Source organism: Moschus berezovskii, chromosome 4 (genome assembly GCF_049115385.1).
Source record: "Moschus berezovskii isolate FMDL1 chromosome 4, NW_MosBer_1.0, whole genome shotgun sequence".
Lineage (NCBI taxonomy): Eukaryota > Metazoa > Chordata > Mammalia > Artiodactyla > Moschidae > Moschus > Moschus berezovskii.
Window position 1 is genome coordinate 19,307,720 of NC_142463.1, and position 16,613 is coordinate 19,324,332.

Sequence of the window (16,613 nt, forward strand, 5' to 3'; positions counted from 1 at the left end):
TGCTGACTGCCTCCAATCTCTGGGCTGTTGGGGTCTCCACGTGGTCTCAGCAGCTTCTTCTTCTCTGTTCTTTGCCCTCTTCCTTTGCTTTCACTCTCCCACTCCTCCCCTGGGGCTCCAGTGGAAAATTATTGGGGAAAAGCCCAGGGCTTTGATCTCTGGATTGGTTTACTTCCAAGGAGCCCTAGAGCTGGGGTCCTGTGGGGCACACTGCAGCTGGGGGCCTGGGCTGTGCCTTCCTCACAGGCCCTGGGGAGCAGGTAGGGATGGCCTGGGACCCGCATGATCCTGCTCTGCTCTTCACAGAGGGAAGGCTCCTGCATGGCTGAGGACGATGCCGCGGACATCGAGCATGAGAACAGCAACCGCTTTGAGGAGTATGAGTGGTGCGGGCAGAAGCGGATACGGGCCACCACTCTCCTGGAAGGTGGTTTCCGAGGTACAAGCAGCCGACACCTAGGCAGTGGCACTGCGGTGGCCAGGCCTCTGCTGGGTAGCCATCTGTGGGAGCCAAGAGGCCAGGGCTGGTGGCTGGTCATCCATTCGGCCACGTGGGAACTGCTGCTGGCAGGGCTTCTTTGTGACCGCACTGCCTGCCTGTGATGTGCATATTAAAATGGACGTATTTGGGTGGGGAAATGGAATTGTGAGGCTGCAAGCTAGGAGTGACGGGGGGGCCTCCGCCTCGGGTGATGCATTGAAGGTGACAGCCAAGCCGCGTTAGCACCTGCATAAAATATTAAAGGGACGGTTATGCATTTATCACTCCATCCCTCTTAAGGCTGATAAATGAGAATCCAGCAACCTGCTGTACACCTCCAGCACTGGGGGCCCCGAGGGCTTCCAGGCAAACACATTGGATTTTCTTCCTCCTCCTCCTCAGCCCCACGTCAGGGAAATCAGTTACAGAGGAGAGAGTGAGTTATGGCAAAATTTGACCTCCCATGAGCTTCATTGGTGAATCTAATTTTAGCTGTGATCCCATCCCTTCTCCCTGGGCACCCTTTGCCCTGAAGCAAGAGGGGCCTGTGCCCAGCTGCTCCTGCTTCACTTGGACTTGCCTCAGAGGGCCCTGCAGGGACTAGCCCAGCTCCACTGCCCACCTGGATCCTTGGAGAGACATGGTTTGGCCCAGTGGAAGTCCCCCACCCCCACCAGGTTAAATAGCAGACTGTAGGGACCCAAGATCTGTGTCCTCTTGCTGGTGCTCCCTGCCTTGGGCGGGTGAAGGGGGAGCCGTCTTTCCTCCCGGCCTCCAGCTCGTCTCTCTCTCTCTGCACATGCACAGCTGGCACCACAGCTTGTGGTCATTAAGTGAGCCAGTCTGCTTCCCATCTGCCTCCAGTTCTCTGGGCAACACCCCTGGGGGTAGTGCTCTTTCTGGTCTCTTGGGACTACCGCAGCAGCTGAGAGGAGGGTCTCTGCCTCACTGGAGCTATGCTTCTAGGGCTGGGGATGAGAAGTGGTCCCTACCGTGCCGTCCAGAGCAAACTGGCTACATGAAGAGGCCACAAGCCCAGGTGTGGCATTATGCCTTGGGGCTCCTCACATTGGCAAACTAAATGAGAAAGGTTAATCAGACCAAACTGTGGCCTGAGGACTGAGCTAGAGAATGTCCATTTGCCATTTCTCTCTGGTCCTGACCTAGAGTTTCTGAGGCCCAGAGAGCCCCAAAGCCAGGGATCCTGTGACTTACTCACAGGTGTCCCCAGCCAGTTCCGGGATGCTGCTCTGGGTTCGCTCTGTTGGTGGCTGCAGATTTTCCTGTCTTCCATTGCTGTGGCAACTTCTTGGTCAGGTTACTTGGCCCAGAACTGGACCTAATGGCTTCTGGGCTCCAGCCAGGGCTTAGGAAGATGAAGCCGCATGGGGCCTGCCCATACAACCATGTATTTCCCAGGCCCCGGGACCCACTTGCAGGGCGGGTGTGAGGGGCTCTTCAGTCCTGGGCGGGTGTCAGTTTTCCCTGAGTGTTTACACGGTGAGGTTGTTCCTTTCAAGAATTCCTGAGAGGAGTTCAAAGGGGGTTTTTCTTTGAGCGATTTGGAGAGCGAGAATGAGAGTGAGACTTGAAGAGGGGACAGGGGCCGGAGGTGCCTTTATCTGCAGAGAATTGCTCCGGCTTTCCTGATAGAAGCTGCTGCCGCCTCTTAAACAGCTTAGTGCAGTCAAAAGACAGACGGACTTGAAAGGCTGTTTTACAGCGAGATCAGCAGGGGCCACGAGGCAGAGAGCAGGGCTCAGTGGAGCGGAGGAGGCTGAGGCTCCTCGGTAGGGGGGTGCTATCAAAGGAGTCCCTGGCTGATCCTGACCGCCTCTGCCCCCGAAACCTTGTCTGCAGAAGCTGGCCATCTGTCAGTCTACCCTCCTTGGCCAGGACTGAGAAGCCCCAACTCTTGGGGGGTTGGGTGTGGCCCCGCCAGGCGGGCTGGTGTCAGTGCAGCGCATTGATCGCCCGCCGGGCGGGCTGGGCCGCAAGCCGGGCAGCGCGTGCTTAATGTGATTGAAAGGCAGTTAAAATGGCGGTGACCTTTTCAGGAGGAATTAGATTGCCTGCCAAGACCGGTTAGAGGGAGTGATAACGCCGGTTGAAGAAGCTGCCCGGCCGACTTCAGAGAGAGGGAGCAGAGGCAAGATGAGCAGGCGAGCGGCGAGGCCCATTTAAGCCTCACTGTGCGTGCTGACAGAACAGAGATTGCTGTCCTTGTTAGATATGAAAGAATTGAAGAATTGCATATAAGTTCCTGTATCTGATCATCACCTATCCCTCCTCCCAGACCAGGGCCCCTTCGTCATCCTCAGCATGGCTTCCCACCAGGCCCAATGGGGGCTGGTCTGGTGGAGCAGATGAGTTGCTTTGAATGTAATGTGCCGCAGAGCCAATGAACAAGCAGGAATTGTTGGTGGAACACTTGACTGAGGAGAATGGGCCTTGAAGATGGGACCTGTGATTACTGAGACACAGAGAGCTCAGACCTGGGAGGGCTTGAAAATGGTATTGTAGGACCAAATGAAGGATCAGACAGAACAGGTAAGGACTGGGATAGGTCCAGGTAGACGTGGATCTTCAAGAAACTAAAAGAAGAGATACTGAAAGGTTTCAAGAGAGTAGTTGGAAAGAAACGTTTGTTTAGGAAGCAGGGTGGCCTTCTCAGTCCTAGGGGACACCCTGGGCTGTGTGCGTGAGCTGTGGGCTGTCCTCTCTGAACCTTGGGTTTGCTGGCCTGCGAGTGCCATTTTTCCCCACTCTGTTATAATTGCATAAAGGGTGGCACACAGACCGTAGTGTTTCACCAGCATTTCCTGAAAAGAGTTCAGCATTAGGGGAAAAAAGACGCTCTTCAGGCACCCCATGCCAGCTCTGGGCAGAGCAAGGGGCCTCTAGGTTGGGCCACGGTGGGAACCAATTATACAGCCCCTGGGGACAAACCCATGCCTGCCTGTATCCAACTTCTGGTCCCAGACAAGAGACTTGTGGTGGGAGCCTTGATCCTTCCCCTGTCTTGTTTGCCAGTGAATGTTCACTTAGCTGGATTAGGGAAGCTTGGAGTTCGTTATCTCTGGGATGGACAGGCTGGAGAGAGGACATGGAATGGTTGGCTTCAGATGACGTGACAGTGATGCAGTGGGCATTTGGGTGACAGGGTGGAGGGATTTCCCAGGAGGCGGCAGGAAGTGGAAGGTGCTGCGGCTCAATCTTTGAGCCCTGGAAGGAAATGCGTCCCTGGAATCCAGCATTGAGTCCCTTTGAATCAAACAGGTGGAGGGGTGGAGACAGGGATGCTACTAAGAGAACCTGCTGTCCAGGCCTCTGCCCTGCCTCGATGCTCATCTTACTTGAGTTCTTGCCTTGGCTTTAGACTGGCTCCATGTGGCCTGGGATGAGATGCCGTGGAGAGGAAAGGTGGGGCAGCTGTGGCGCAGATCTGTTAACTGGCTGTTGCTTGGTAAAACTGCAGCGCCAGATTGTGGGTCAAGGGGTTGAGAGGTGTTGTGAGTCCAGGGCCTGGAGAAATTGGCCTGGCCTTAGCTGCTGCCTCCTTGGCATGTTGATTTCCAAAAGATGGGAGCCCCAGATTCTCAAAGTGTTCCCTGGGCAGCCCTGCTGCCTGGGACAGTCAGTGACAGGTGCTGAAACAGCCAACTGCCAGAGGCACTCTTGGAACGGAGTGTGTCCCTCCTTACCACCCTGAATTAGATCTTGTTTGGTGCGAGGAGCAAGGAGGGGTGGCAAGGAGCAAGGCACCTTCTGTCCCCTGTGGCAACTGACGGGGATTTAATCGCCTTTTGGAAACACAATTGTTAAGCCGGGACAGAGGGAGTACAGGCAGAAGGAGCAAGTATCAATGGTTTTAAACGGCGTCTGTCTCTCTGCGCCTCTCCTGACGTGAGGCAGTGAAACGCGTTATCGAGGAGGCCCGGAAAGTGGCTAAGTGCGTTTGACACACGCCAACTCCCTGCCTCCACACTGGATAATTGCATTGTCAACTGTTCAGCGAGGTGGCAGGTGACACTGCAGGCCGATTGATTGTCCCGCATCGCAGCTCCCCAGACTGTCAGCTCCCCAATCGATGGCGTTTACACAAGACACCGTAACTGCATCTGTAACTAATTCCAGTGTAAAACTCTCCGGAAGCTGCTGCTGCGCAACCCCCCCTTCTCCCCTCCTTTGGAGAGCACGAGCCTCTGGAGGCCCCAGGACGCCTTTCTCCCTGGGCTTTGGTTTTGTTGGAAGCAGCAGGTGAGGAAATCGATGTCTCCTTTTTTGTGGTTTCAAGTTCCAGGACGTTACTGCCCCTAGTCAGTGGGCATCTCCAGTTTCACAATCGATCATCTGATCAATTGATCAAATTAACGCTGATTTTTTTTTTCCTTCTCTCTTTACGATGATCTAAGAAGAAATGAGTTTATGAGAGATGGGTCATTTTTATAAAATTTAGGCTTTGCTTATCATTTATGCACTTAACCCTCTCCCTCTCTATTGCTAAGTATCCACTTGGAGGGAAGAGGGTTTTTTTTTAACTGCCCGCCCTCCCTCGACCAGGCCCCCACTGCTGAGCATCACTGATCATCAGGGTTCGTCTGCCTGTGGACAGCACCCAGCCCTTCATGGGTCTGAGCCACAGCAAGGGGACTCCCCGGTGACTGGAGCGTGCTCTAGGTCATCTTGCAGGGTCTGAAGGCAGAGTCCCTGCCCTGGATAGTAGCAGCAGGAGTGGCAGCTTGCCTGTTACCCTGGAGCGTCACACAGCAGGAACCAGAGGCTTGGAAAGGCATTTTTTGTGCCATCTTGCTTCTGAGTACTGGCTTGGGATATTCCAGCAGCTGAGAACATAAAATGACTGTGGAGCCTTCTTCTCAAAGTATGTGTGGGAGGGGGGCAAGCTGGCGGGGGCCCTGTCTGCATAAAATGGTTTTATGGCCGTTTCTTTTTATTATGATTCTGCCAGAAGTCAGCAAGTGACATTTCATTAAGAAAATAAAGTTTAATGTGCTGGGAAGGAGGTTGGAGTTGGCTGGGGCAGCACAGGAGTGAAATTGGCAGTGGCAGCCTGTTCTGAACACCTGAGGGGTAGGGAGAGGCTCCCAACATCTGTCTGCTGGAGGAGGGGGTCAGGGTCAGAGTCAGCTGCTCCGACCAAAGGCAGGTCTTTTCCTTGGCAAACAAGTTGTGTCTTGCTCTCCATCCTGTCAGTGTGGTCGGAGAAGAAGGAGATTGTTGCCCACCTGAGAGATGGGGTCTGAGAGGTGAGGTTGTGGCCGGAGAGGTTTCTACAGGCCACCAGCTGATCAGGCCTGGGCCTGCCTCTGGCACAGGGCTCCCAGCACCTAACAGAACAGCACCATCGGCATTTAGCCATCACTGCTCTGGGGTGTTGTATGGCACCTGTGGTGGGCTTGGCCAGCTCTGTGCTGGGTAACGCTTAGATCACAGACTTAGGCTTTCTATCTGGTGAGCAGCAGTGACAATACATGTGAATTTGGAGTTGTACAGGAACCTGGGTGGACACCATGGAAGGGGCCTCTCTGTAGAAATGTCTGGGGAAGTCTCATCTGTACTCAGCACCTTGAGCGTAGGAATCAGATTGGGAAACAACGTCCTCAGTGTCAAGCCAGGCAGAGGATGAGTTCAATGAAGTTTGAGAGAATGTTGAAACAAGTTCATTTAGGAAGTATTTAAAGAGCAACTCCTATGTGTAGGCACCATGAATAAAAGGTATGATTGAGAAGAGTCAGACTTGCAGAATGAGCAGGAATGTGTTCTATAGACCAAGAGGGAGACATTTCTAGGCAGAGATAACAGGAAATACAAAGGCCTAGGGGCATGAGAAAACACACAGGCCCTGGGAACCAAAATAGCTGTGTTCCACCAGACTACAGAGAGCTGGTCCAGGCCTGGCAGGCAACGAGACTGCAGAGATAAAGACTTATGGCCACTGGGATGCTTTACATGTTGAGAAGCCTGGACTCTTCCTGGCAATTTGGGAGTGCCCCATTTTCTCAGGTTTGCCATGGGAGCCATGGGCTGAGGAGTGGTGCTAGGATTCTCGGCTTTGCTTCTCACTCACCCACAATGCAGGGCTGGGCAGGGTCTGGCCAAGCCAAAGATGTGAGGCTGACTGCTGAGCTGCATGCACTCGGGGGAGGGGGGTTGGCAGGGCTCGAGGGGGCGCAGGCTCTAAGTGAACCTGATGGCTACATTCTGATTGATGGCAGAGTTTGTCTCCCAAACTGTCAGAGGGTTTATAGAGGTGCCACTCACCCACAAGGTGGGAATTGCTTGTCAGGACACTTGGCTGTGAATAGGAGACAGAGCTGTAACTTGGTGTTTTCTCAGCTTAATGGCCCCGCTGCTGACCCGCCTGCTGCCTTGAGTTTGTTTGTGCCTCAGTGTGGAGGGCAGATGAGGACTGGCGGGCAGGGGTGGAGCTGGGCAGTACCTGTGAGCTCTCTGTTTCACTGGTGCTGCTTGCTTCTGGGATGGGTGGGCCCTTTGTGAGACCAGAAACCAGAGGTGTAGCATAGAGAAGAATCAGGAAGAAAGTGCGTTTGAAATGGGCTTGAAAGATGGAGAGAGAGCATGAGCCAGACAGGGTGGCACTGGAGGTCCATGTGTGTGGGACTTAGGGAGCGAAATGAGAGAAGGTGGAGAAGTGGGGGCATCCAGAGTGCAGCAAGTCTGGCTTCAGAATAGGAATTGGTCGCAGGCACGGTGAGGAGCCGCAGACAGTGCTGGAGCAGGGAAAAGAAGGGTCAGGACTCTGGCGACAGGACGAAGCAACAGATGAGAGGCTTGACAGCCCACTACAAGCCTGTTGCCTTCGTGAATGTGTAAGACCCTGAAAGTGGGAAGAATGGACAAGAAATTTCTGAGATCATTGGGCAGAACTCTGAGCTGCTTTGCATCGATTCCACTCACCCCATATTCCATCGCTTTCAGCCCTCTTTGTCCCCAGCAGGACTACTCCCCTGGCTCGTGTGATGTGGTCCGAGACCAGAACCACTGGGAGAAGGCAGGGGCAGGGAGGGAGAAGCTGCTTTGTGGTCCCTGGCCCTGGGCTTCCCTGGTGGCTCAGAGGTTAAAGCGTCTGCCTCCAATGCGGGAGACCCGGGTTCAATCCCTGGGTCGGGAAGATCCCCTGGAGAAGGAAATGGTAACCCACTCCAGTATTCTTGCCTGGAGAATCCCATGGACAGAGAAGCCTGGTAGGCTACAGTCCACGGAGTCGCAAAGAGTCGGACACGACTAAGCGACTGAACAGAACGGAACGGAACGGCCCTGGGCTATCAGGAAGGGTGGTTCTGGGAGTCAGAACACAAGGCATGTGAGTGGACCTGGGGCAGCTTCAGCAACTCAGCCCCTTGCATCACCACCACCCCTCCCACCACTGGCCGAGAGTTGGCCTGTTGCTATGCCAGATACACCTTGGTGGGGTCAGCTGCCTGCCCCACCCTTGGCCCTGCCTCCGCCCAGCCGTGTTGCCTGCAGGGACTGCTTTGAGAAGCAGGTGTGCATGCCTGTCCTCCTTCGGCCATCCCTTCTTAATCCCTTTATAACTGCACTTGTCCAGGAATCTGGGCTCAGTGAGGTGGGGATGAATAATTAATGTCAGGCGCTTCAGACACCAAATATTTGAACAGCTGCCTGGTGTTTTTGCTGGCAAGGACCTGCCGGCCAAAATCAGGACATTGGCTGAAGGTTCTGCTTTATGGCTCTGACAGGCCTTTGCCAGCCTACTCTCCCCTCTGGTAGATTTGCCAGGTTGGACCATGGGACACAGGATGCCCAGGTCCTGGGTTGGGGTGGCCTTGTAGACCTGTCCTCTTCCTACTCTTCTTAGATGTGGAAGACAGGTGGACAGCAGGCCTAGACTAGGTGTCTCCTGAGGACTTGACATAACGTATGAATGGGCTGGTTTATGAGCAGAGACCACTTGGAGCAGCAGGCAATGAGGAAAGGCTGAGGTATGCAGAGTGAAAAGAACTGTAATGTCAGAATCAAGAGCACCCAAGTGCTCTCTATTCCCCAAGCCCCAAACCTGACCCCTACCTTAGAGAACAGAAGGGGGACCTTGGCCTCGTCTTGCTGGCCCCTGGCCCTCCTCACACCCTGCTTCCCACAGGCTCTGGCTTCGTCATGTGCAGCGGCAAAGAGAATCCCGACAGTGACGCTGACTTGGATGTGGATGGGGATGACACTCTGGAATATGGGAAGCCACAGTATCCTTGGGGCACTGCGGGACAAGGCGGGACTGGTGGGACAGGCCAAAGGGAATAAGGAAAGCCACAAGCACCTGCAGTCACTCATCCACACCAAAACCCCCAGGGACAGTGTCTCAGCTTGGACCAGGGGCAGACCTCCGGGGGATTCAACCCTCACGGCCCACCACAAACTCGGATCCATTGTCCTTGACCACCTTGCCAGATACACGGAGGCTGATGTCATCCCCTGCACAGGCGAGGAGCCTGGCGAAGCCAAGGAGAGAGAGGCACTGCGGGGCGCAGTCCTAAAGCAAGTGTGGGCACAGGCTTGGGCGGGTGGGAGAAAGGGAAGGGAGGTCCTGAGGCGGGGGTCAACCCAGTGCCCGCCGTCAGGGCTGTCCTGCCTGCCTTCGGGGCTCACTTTGTTCTTCCTCTTCCTTCTAGTGGTGGCCCTCCTAGCACACGCATCACACCTGAGTTCTCTAAATGGGCCAGTGATGGTAAGTCTTGACCCAGGTTAGCAGGGGCAGAGGCAGGTGGTGACTGACTCAAGCCCAGCCCCTCACCTGTGCCGCCCAGTCTGGCCAGAGTGTGAGTTCCCTGTCTGTCCCAGCAGAGATGCCATCTACCAGCAACGGTGAGAGCAGCAAACAGGAGGCCATGCAGAAGACCTGTAAGAACAGTGACATTGAGAAGTGAGTGGCCAGGAGGGAGACCGACCCCAGGGACCACAGCTCAGTGGGAGGGAGGGGGCCCTTCGCTAACAGGAAGGCCTGCTGCCCTGGCTCACAGCCTGCAGTGGGGCCCAGCTGGTGCTGAGCGTGACTCTCTGAATTGATCACTAGGCCACGGCCCCGGGAGCCTTGGTGGAGGGAGGAGCAGGCGGCCTGCCCGCCTGCCTGCTGCAGGGGCCTCCGCCCGGGGAATGTGATGTATGGCCGCCCAGCCCAGCCGGCACACTTGATTCATCTCCAGTTTCTGTTTCTTAATCGGGAGCTAAATTGGTTTCATTTTTCTTGTCCCGGGTGGCGCTTGCAGTGTGGGTTTTAGGCAGGAGTATTGGGTCTCATCACTTCTGGTAGGAGTTTTTGGCCCGCATTCTCTGGCAGGGGAAAAGGAGATCCGTTAGCACTTCCCCCAAGGTTGGGCCACCCCTGGCCTGGATCCCCAGAAGCCACCAGGATTCGAAAGCAGCAGCATACCTTACTGCCTTTCCAGAAGCCCAGGCAGGCCAGTTCTGGCCCCGGGAGGTGGCATTGTCCAGTTCTGGCTGCCTGGAGCTGCTGCTGCTGTTGGCCATTGCCTAACTCCTCACACCTAGCCCTCCCTCCTCCGGGCTAGGTTGCCCGGGGTTAAAAGGCAGCCTCTTCATTCCAGGACCAGTGTTCCATCTTGCCTCCTGCCGGGAGAGTGGATTGCAGGCCAGTGCAGGGCTGGGTCGGTGGCCCAGGGTCACCTCCCATTTGTTTCCCTCCATTTTGTGTTGTCATAAATTCATTCCAGCCCGTTGTGGTTGATCAGTTTATCTCGGCCAGGGCCGCGAGTGCTGCTGGCATGATGTATGGGCCGCGGCGCAGGGCCCGGCTGCCCATGAATCACCGCAGCTGCTCCGTGTCAGCGCCGGAGCGGGCCGCACGGGTTCGGTGCAGCCAGCTTGGGGGGAGAGGAATGACGTATGGATGTTTATTTAATAATTCTCTCCTACTCCAGCTGAGCGGGGCGGGCGGGGCTGTAAGGGGCACCCACCCTCATCTGGAGGGGCTGCTCATAAATCAGAAAGACAAGATCATTAATCAGGGATGGCGCCGGAGGGGGAGGTGGGGGCCAGAGCCAGTGGCCATCCATGAAGGTCCTGCCCCACTGAGGGCTGGGGAGCTGGGCTTTCTGTCCCACCTGTGTGAGCACAGGCGCCAGTGGGCGGGGCCCTCAGGGATGAGTTGGGTACCGGCTCAGTCATGTGCAGAGATCTCCGACGGGTCTGGCCCTTCAGTCCCCAAGACGTCTCTCTTTCCCAGACATGTTATGTGTTCTCATCCTGGATCTTTTTCACATCCAGGGGAAGGAGAAACACAGGATGCATGGCTTCTTCCAAGAAATTCTTCAACCCATGCCTTCAAGGGGCTCATGGAATAGCTCACAACCTCCCTGGATCAGGGGCCTGGAGGATTGGGTGTTTCACTAGAGCAAAGAGTAGAGGCCAGTTATGTGCTGAGCAGATCTACCATGGGGATGGAGTGGCCTTGGAGATGGGAGGGAAATGGCTCTTCTGGACTCATGGCTTTTGCCTTCCCAGCTCTAGCTCATTCTCTGGTTTAGGGTTTTTGAGTTAGTTTTCTACTGTGGAGTATGCTGCCCTCAGTTCCAGGCCTTAGTTTCCCAATCATTGAAGTAACCACACAGGATCAGCCTGGTCCTCAGAGAGGAAGGAAGCACAGCTATCCTTGTCTCCTTGCCAGGAACATACCAGCAATCCAGATGGGGGTGGCACATACAGCACTGGGCAAAATGCCAGGGGGAAGACTCAGCTGTGCAAGCGCGTGTGAGGAAGGAGAGTGTGGTAAAGGCTTTCCGGAGCTGGAAAGTTGAAGGGATGCTCCCAGGAAACCCACCAATGCCAGAAGCAGTTGTAGTCAGAGCCTTTCTCAGGTTGCTTGGAGAGAGGCAAGGCAGAGAGAGCCATGGACTGCTGGAGTGATGGATCTGGAGCATCTCTGATACAGGGACACAGCCATCAGGGAGATGCATTCGGTGTCACTGCTGGTGCCCCTTTAAGAGAATGGTCAGAGATCAGAGTTTGCCGCTGCCCATTAAGTGTTTCCCACCATCCTCCACATGCCCCCTGTTACACCTACGCCCAGCAGGGACAGACTACCTGGAAGCTTTCAGGCTTTCTGGGCCCACTGCCCCCCAGGCTGGCAAGACAGACCCCCCCCACAGGAGATGGTCCTAGCCCACACACCGCCCTTGTGATTCTACCTTAGCTGACTGAATACACCATCTAAACCTCAGCTCTTACCCTTTAACAGCCCTTCTCCAATATCCCCAACTACTTCCTGTAAATCAAGTGTAAGATAAACTTCCCTTTCTGATTGTGCCATCTGGGGTCTTCTTGGACACTGGGTTCCCAGTGTAGCAACCTTCTGCTTATCCACAAGTGAGCCTTCCAGCCAGATGGGGGCCAGGGGTCCTTGGCCTTGGTTCCCACTGTTTTCTCGGCCTGGAGGCCTATCTCCTGGTTGTAGCCAGTGTAGAGTAACGGTTATTCACACTGTTATTGGTTGAATCCAGAATCAGTCTGCCGGGTTTGAATACCATCTCCCCCACTCTGTGTGACCCTTGGGTAGTCTACTTATATTTCTGTGCTTTTGTTGTTTTTGTTTAGCTGTGTCCGACCCTGCACCCCATGGACTATAGCATGCCAGACTCCTCTGTCCTGCACTATCTCCCAGACCATGTTCGTTGAGTCAGTGATGCTATCTAACAGTCTCTGCCTCCCCCTTCTCCTTTTGCATTGGTCTTTCTCAGCATCAGGGTCTTTTCCAGTGTTCCTTCATATATAAAATGGGAGCGTTAGGATCTCCCCATGGGGTTTTTGTGAGGTGTAAATAAGATAATAATTTTTAATCCCTCTGTAAAATTCCTGGCATTTAGTAAGTGTTTAATAAATTTTAGCTCTTTTATTTGTATTATATCATTATTCCCTGAAGCTCATCTCTAGTACCATCTTTTCTACTCCTCCAGGAAACATTCCTCCCCCTCTGAGCTCCTCCGGGTTCTGTTGACTTGTTTTAGGAGTGGTGGGAAAGATCACTCCTTAGAATTGTCCGAGCTGTTCCCTGTTCAGTACTGCATCTCAGAGAGTTCAGGAAGTTGCACGGCTTATGCAGGGATTGGACAATAGGTGAGGACCACCAGGACATCTGACATGCCTAGGAAGAAACAGCTAGGAGCCGTTGATGTAGGCTAGGCCTCCAGCCCAGGGACCTAGATTATGTGGGTCTCCTCAGATCCCCATCTCTCACTCTCCCTGGGGATTAGACCAGCTGTCTCTTCAGCAGGTGTTTACTTAGACTCCCATGCCTGGAATGGGGCTGATGTCCAGAGTCAATATTGGTGGTGTGATCATCTTGCCCTCAGGGAAGTGAGTCTGGCAGAGGAAACAGGCATTTGCAGTTGTACTGCTATAGTGAAGTCCAGCACAGGGGCTGGAAGAGCACAGAAGGGGCAGCCCCACCAGTGGGGTACTGGCCCGAGGCTTGGAAAACGTTTCTGGGAGAAGGTGGGCACTAGGCCTGAATGATGAGATGAAACTAGAGAGTTAGGAAGTGGGGTGATCCAGAAGAAGCAGAAAGTACTTGAGAGGCCAGTGGAGTGAAAAATGGTGGGGAATGTGGAAGAACTCCGGCATTTGATGTGGCTGGAGTGTAAGGCACGTGGCAGGGTGCTGAGGCCCATGGCTGGTGGGTGGCAGGCCAAGGAAGCCCTTGTAAGCTTGTAGGAGTTTGCTAGAGCTTTACCCTGAGGCAGACCCTGAAATGTTGGAAGTGTCGGTAGAACTGGTCAGGTTTGCAGAATTGTAGGTGCCAGGAGAACGGGCACTGGAGGCAGAGGGCCATTCAGGTTGGTGTGATGCACAGAGGTCATGAGCACCTGAGCTGGGGGCGGCCTGGAAAGGAGTGGGGGTGCCAGAGCTGAGGGGCTGGGCGTCGGGGCTGGCTGCGGGGGTAGTTTCGAGAATGGTTCCCAGGCGTCTGGTTTAGAAATTCACCAGGATGGAGGTGGAGGAGCAAGGCGGGTGAGGAGTGCAGGTCTGGAATGTGGAGTTTGTGGATCTAGGATGTGAGTGGGATGGGGAGCAGGGAGGTCTAAGAGACATGGGTACGTGTGGTTCTGGAATCCAAGGAAGGTGTGGGCTAGAGGTTCAAATTAGAGATGCCAGCCTGCTGTCTGCGCAACTGTGCCATCCTCCTTACAGAATCACCGAAGATTCAGCTGTGACCACGTTTGAGGCCCTGAAGGCTCGGGTCAGGGAACTTGAACGGCAGCTATCCCGTGGGGACCGTTACAAATGCCTCATCTGCATGGTGAGAGGAAGGGAGCCTCGCATGGCCCTGCGTGGGCCTCGGTGCTCCCTGGGGGTTGGAGAGGGCCTCTGCCCGCTGAGCTGGGCCCTTCGGGTGGGACGCCTCAGTGACCGCTCCCTCCTCTGGCATCTTCTCCCCAGGACTCCTACTCAATGCCCCTGACGTCCATCCAGTGCTGGCACGTGCACTGCGAGGAGTGCTGGCTGCGGACCCTGGTGAGGTGGTCTGGGGTTGGGAGTAGGTAGCCTTTTGGGTTACTGCCCAGATGTCCATGCTTATGCTTGAGCCTGCCCTGGTGGGGAGGAAGAGCAAGGAGCAGGCAGAGCAGAAGCACAGACCACAGCCTGAATCCAGGATATTCATCCCAAGCTGAGCCTCTCCCCTCCCCCATGCCAGGTTTATCCAGTTCTCCCCACCCATGGGGTCTCTGTCTGCTCCCTTCCCCCAGCCCCGACCCTGGAAGGCCCCCGTGTTACACGTATCAGTGAGATCCCCGGTCAGGAGGAAGCTGGGTGTGGGTAAGCAGGACCAGGGCCTCAGCCCCTCCCCCTCCCATTACTAAGCTCCTTCTGCTCCTGTCCCTGTTCTTCGCTCAGGAGCAGCCATTAAAATGTCGCCCGGAGACAGCAATAAAAGGCCCGGACGTGGGCTCTGTGTCCTGATCAAAGGCCGCGTGTAATCTCGTTAGGGCCGCGGCAGCCACAGCTGGACCCAGCCTTGTTCTCATTACCGGGGCTCCCGCTGCGGGCCTAGCCAGGCGGTTTGATCCTGGCGTCCCCCCAACACAGGAGCGTGCCTGCCTGCTCACAGAGGCTGCCCAGGCCTCCCCAGCCCTCGCGGACAGGACCAGTCCAAGGTCCCGGCACACAGCTGGTGCGGGGAGACGTGGCTGCAGGCCCAGGTGACCAGGGTTTAACCAGAGGGCCCCGCCCCACCCCCATTCTCCCCGCAGGGTGCCAAGAAGCTCTGCCCACAGTGCAACACCATCACAGCACCCGGAGACCTGCGGAGAATCTACTTGTGAGCTGGCCACCCCAAGCAGGCCTTGCCTCAAGCGCCCCACCTGCCCCGCCTGTGACGAGACGCCCCCTTGTACATACTTGCACACAGGTTCCCCATGTACATACATGCACACACATGAACACACACACACGCACACACACAGGACTCTGGAGCCAGAACGGAGGCTGAGGCCCAGGCCCTGCCTGCTGGCTCCCACCAAGATTGGGGACCATACCTGTTCCGGGTTCTGTTCCCAGGGTGGGGCAGGGAGGTGGGGGTGGGGGGAGTATCGTCAAGCAAGGCTCCTGAGACCCAGCCCCCAGACGGACAGACATGCAAACACCAGACTGAAGCACATGTAATATAGACCGTGTATGTTTACAATGTTGTGTATAAATGGGACAACTCCCCGCCCCTTCCCCTTCCCCTTGGTTGTATGATTTTCTTGTTGAGAATGCTTGGAGGCAGGGCCTCCTCCAGGGCTGGCTGGGGGCTCGGCCCATCTGCCTCCTGGGGTGCCTGCCTCACCCCTCTCCCTGGCGTCCCTGCCCTCTCCCATGTGCTCGGTGTTCAGTGGTGTATATTTCTGCTTCCAGACGTGGGGCACGTGCCCCAAGGGACATGATCCTCTCCTTAGTCTTAGCTCCTGGGGCTCTTGGTAAGGAGTTGGGGGAGGGGGGAGGCACAGACGTGGGAACCAAGCTGAAGCAGGGGCTGAGACTGGGCTGGACGAGGGTGCTTCCCCAGCCTTCCGCAGAGAACCTTTCCTGGGATTAGAGCTGCTCTTCCCGGGAAAAGTGTGGTCTCCCCCGCCCTTCTGTGGGCCCCATGGTGTGATGCTGTGTCTGTATATTCTATACAAAGGTACTTGTCCTTTCCCTTTGTAAACTACATTTGACATGGATTAAACCAGTATAAACAGCTGCTGTCTCTGTGTATGTGTACAGAGAGGGGAAGATGATGGGGTGGTAGGAACAGAGGCAGTTAAGGGGTTAATTCTTGGCAGCCACGTGGGGAAAAGGACTTGGCTATGGCTTGGTAAAGCAGTGTGGGGTTAGTCTGCTCAGGGGCCCTGGAGCTCTGTTGGGTGGGGGGTGGGGCCAGGATCTGGACTCCTGACTATTGATGGGTAGGGGCTCCAGGTTAATTCCTTATCGATGCTGAATCGTCAGCTCATTAATCACAGGAGAGGTCAGAGCTTGGGGGTACCGAGGGGATGCAAGCTCTATCCCCTGGTCTAGGGCTGGAACAGGCTGTAAGCTCAAGTGAAAACATAATCCCCAAACCTCTGTCCCTTTCTAGTCCCTTGAAGTGATCCAGGGACCAAAGTCACCATCTTGGTCCCCTGTGGCAGTGTCTGCGCCCCATCCTAGTGACCACTGCCTGCTATAGCTACTGCCCAGATAAATGAACAATAAGAACCCCCTTTATCCAAGGTGGACCTTCAAGTAAGGGAACTGAGGCTGGGCAACCACCACTTGAGATGGAGCTTGATCAAGCAGTGATCAAGTGGCTGACCAGTACCAGGGAGTGAGCAACTGGGTGCTTGGGCAGGTGCTCAGAGCTGCAGAGGGGGGTCTTGCCCACCACAGAAAGCTTGTTTTGACAGAAGATTCTGCTAAAATTCAACACCCCAGAGTATCTTCATGACTCCAGACTCCTTTCCTTCAGGTGTTCTCACACACACCAGACCCCACCTCCGAAATCTTAGACACACCATCTCCTCTGGGATGTGCAGTGAATACTATAGAATCAGGTCCAGTGAAGGCCCTTCACAGCCCCAGGCCCAGCTTGAAGGCACCAAATATTCTGAAAGTAAGGATT

The 16,613-nt window shown here is 55.2% G+C and overlaps 1 protein-coding gene and 1 long non-coding RNA gene across 5 annotated transcripts in view; one reads left to right on the forward strand and one right to left on the reverse strand.

The window, feature by feature from the left end:
- RNF220 (ring finger protein 220) overlaps positions 1-15,710 on the forward strand; it is a 265,367-nt gene extending 249,657 nt beyond the window's left edge. For 3 of the 4 annotated variants that reach the window (XM_055403483.2, XM_088835247.1, XM_088835245.1), the window contains 8 exons: positions 307-439; positions 8,625-8,721; positions 8,927-9,013; positions 9,148-9,203; positions 9,320-9,398; positions 13,679-13,787; positions 13,928-14,002; positions 14,740-15,710. In XM_055403483.2, coding sequence (XP_055259458.1) covers positions 307-439; positions 8,625-8,721; positions 8,927-9,013; positions 9,148-9,203; positions 9,320-9,398; positions 13,679-13,787; positions 13,928-14,002; positions 14,740-14,811 — 708 coding nt within the window. In that variant the 3' untranslated portion in view covers positions 14,812-15,710. Of the gene's footprint in view, positions 1-306; positions 440-8,624; positions 8,722-8,926; positions 9,014-9,147; positions 9,204-9,316; positions 9,399-13,678; positions 13,788-13,927; positions 14,003-14,739 lie in introns of all 4 variants that reach the window. The other variant, XM_088835246.1, reaches the window with a different exon arrangement.
- Positions 384-11,488, reverse strand: LOC148778002 (uncharacterized). Its single transcript, XR_016037174.1, has 3 exons — positions 11,313-11,488; positions 9,270-9,374; positions 384-727 (listed from the first exon to the last, which is right to left on the reverse strand). It is a non-coding gene; the product is annotated as an uncharacterized LOC148778002 (long non-coding RNA).
- Positions 15,711-16,613: the final 903 nt, after the last annotated feature.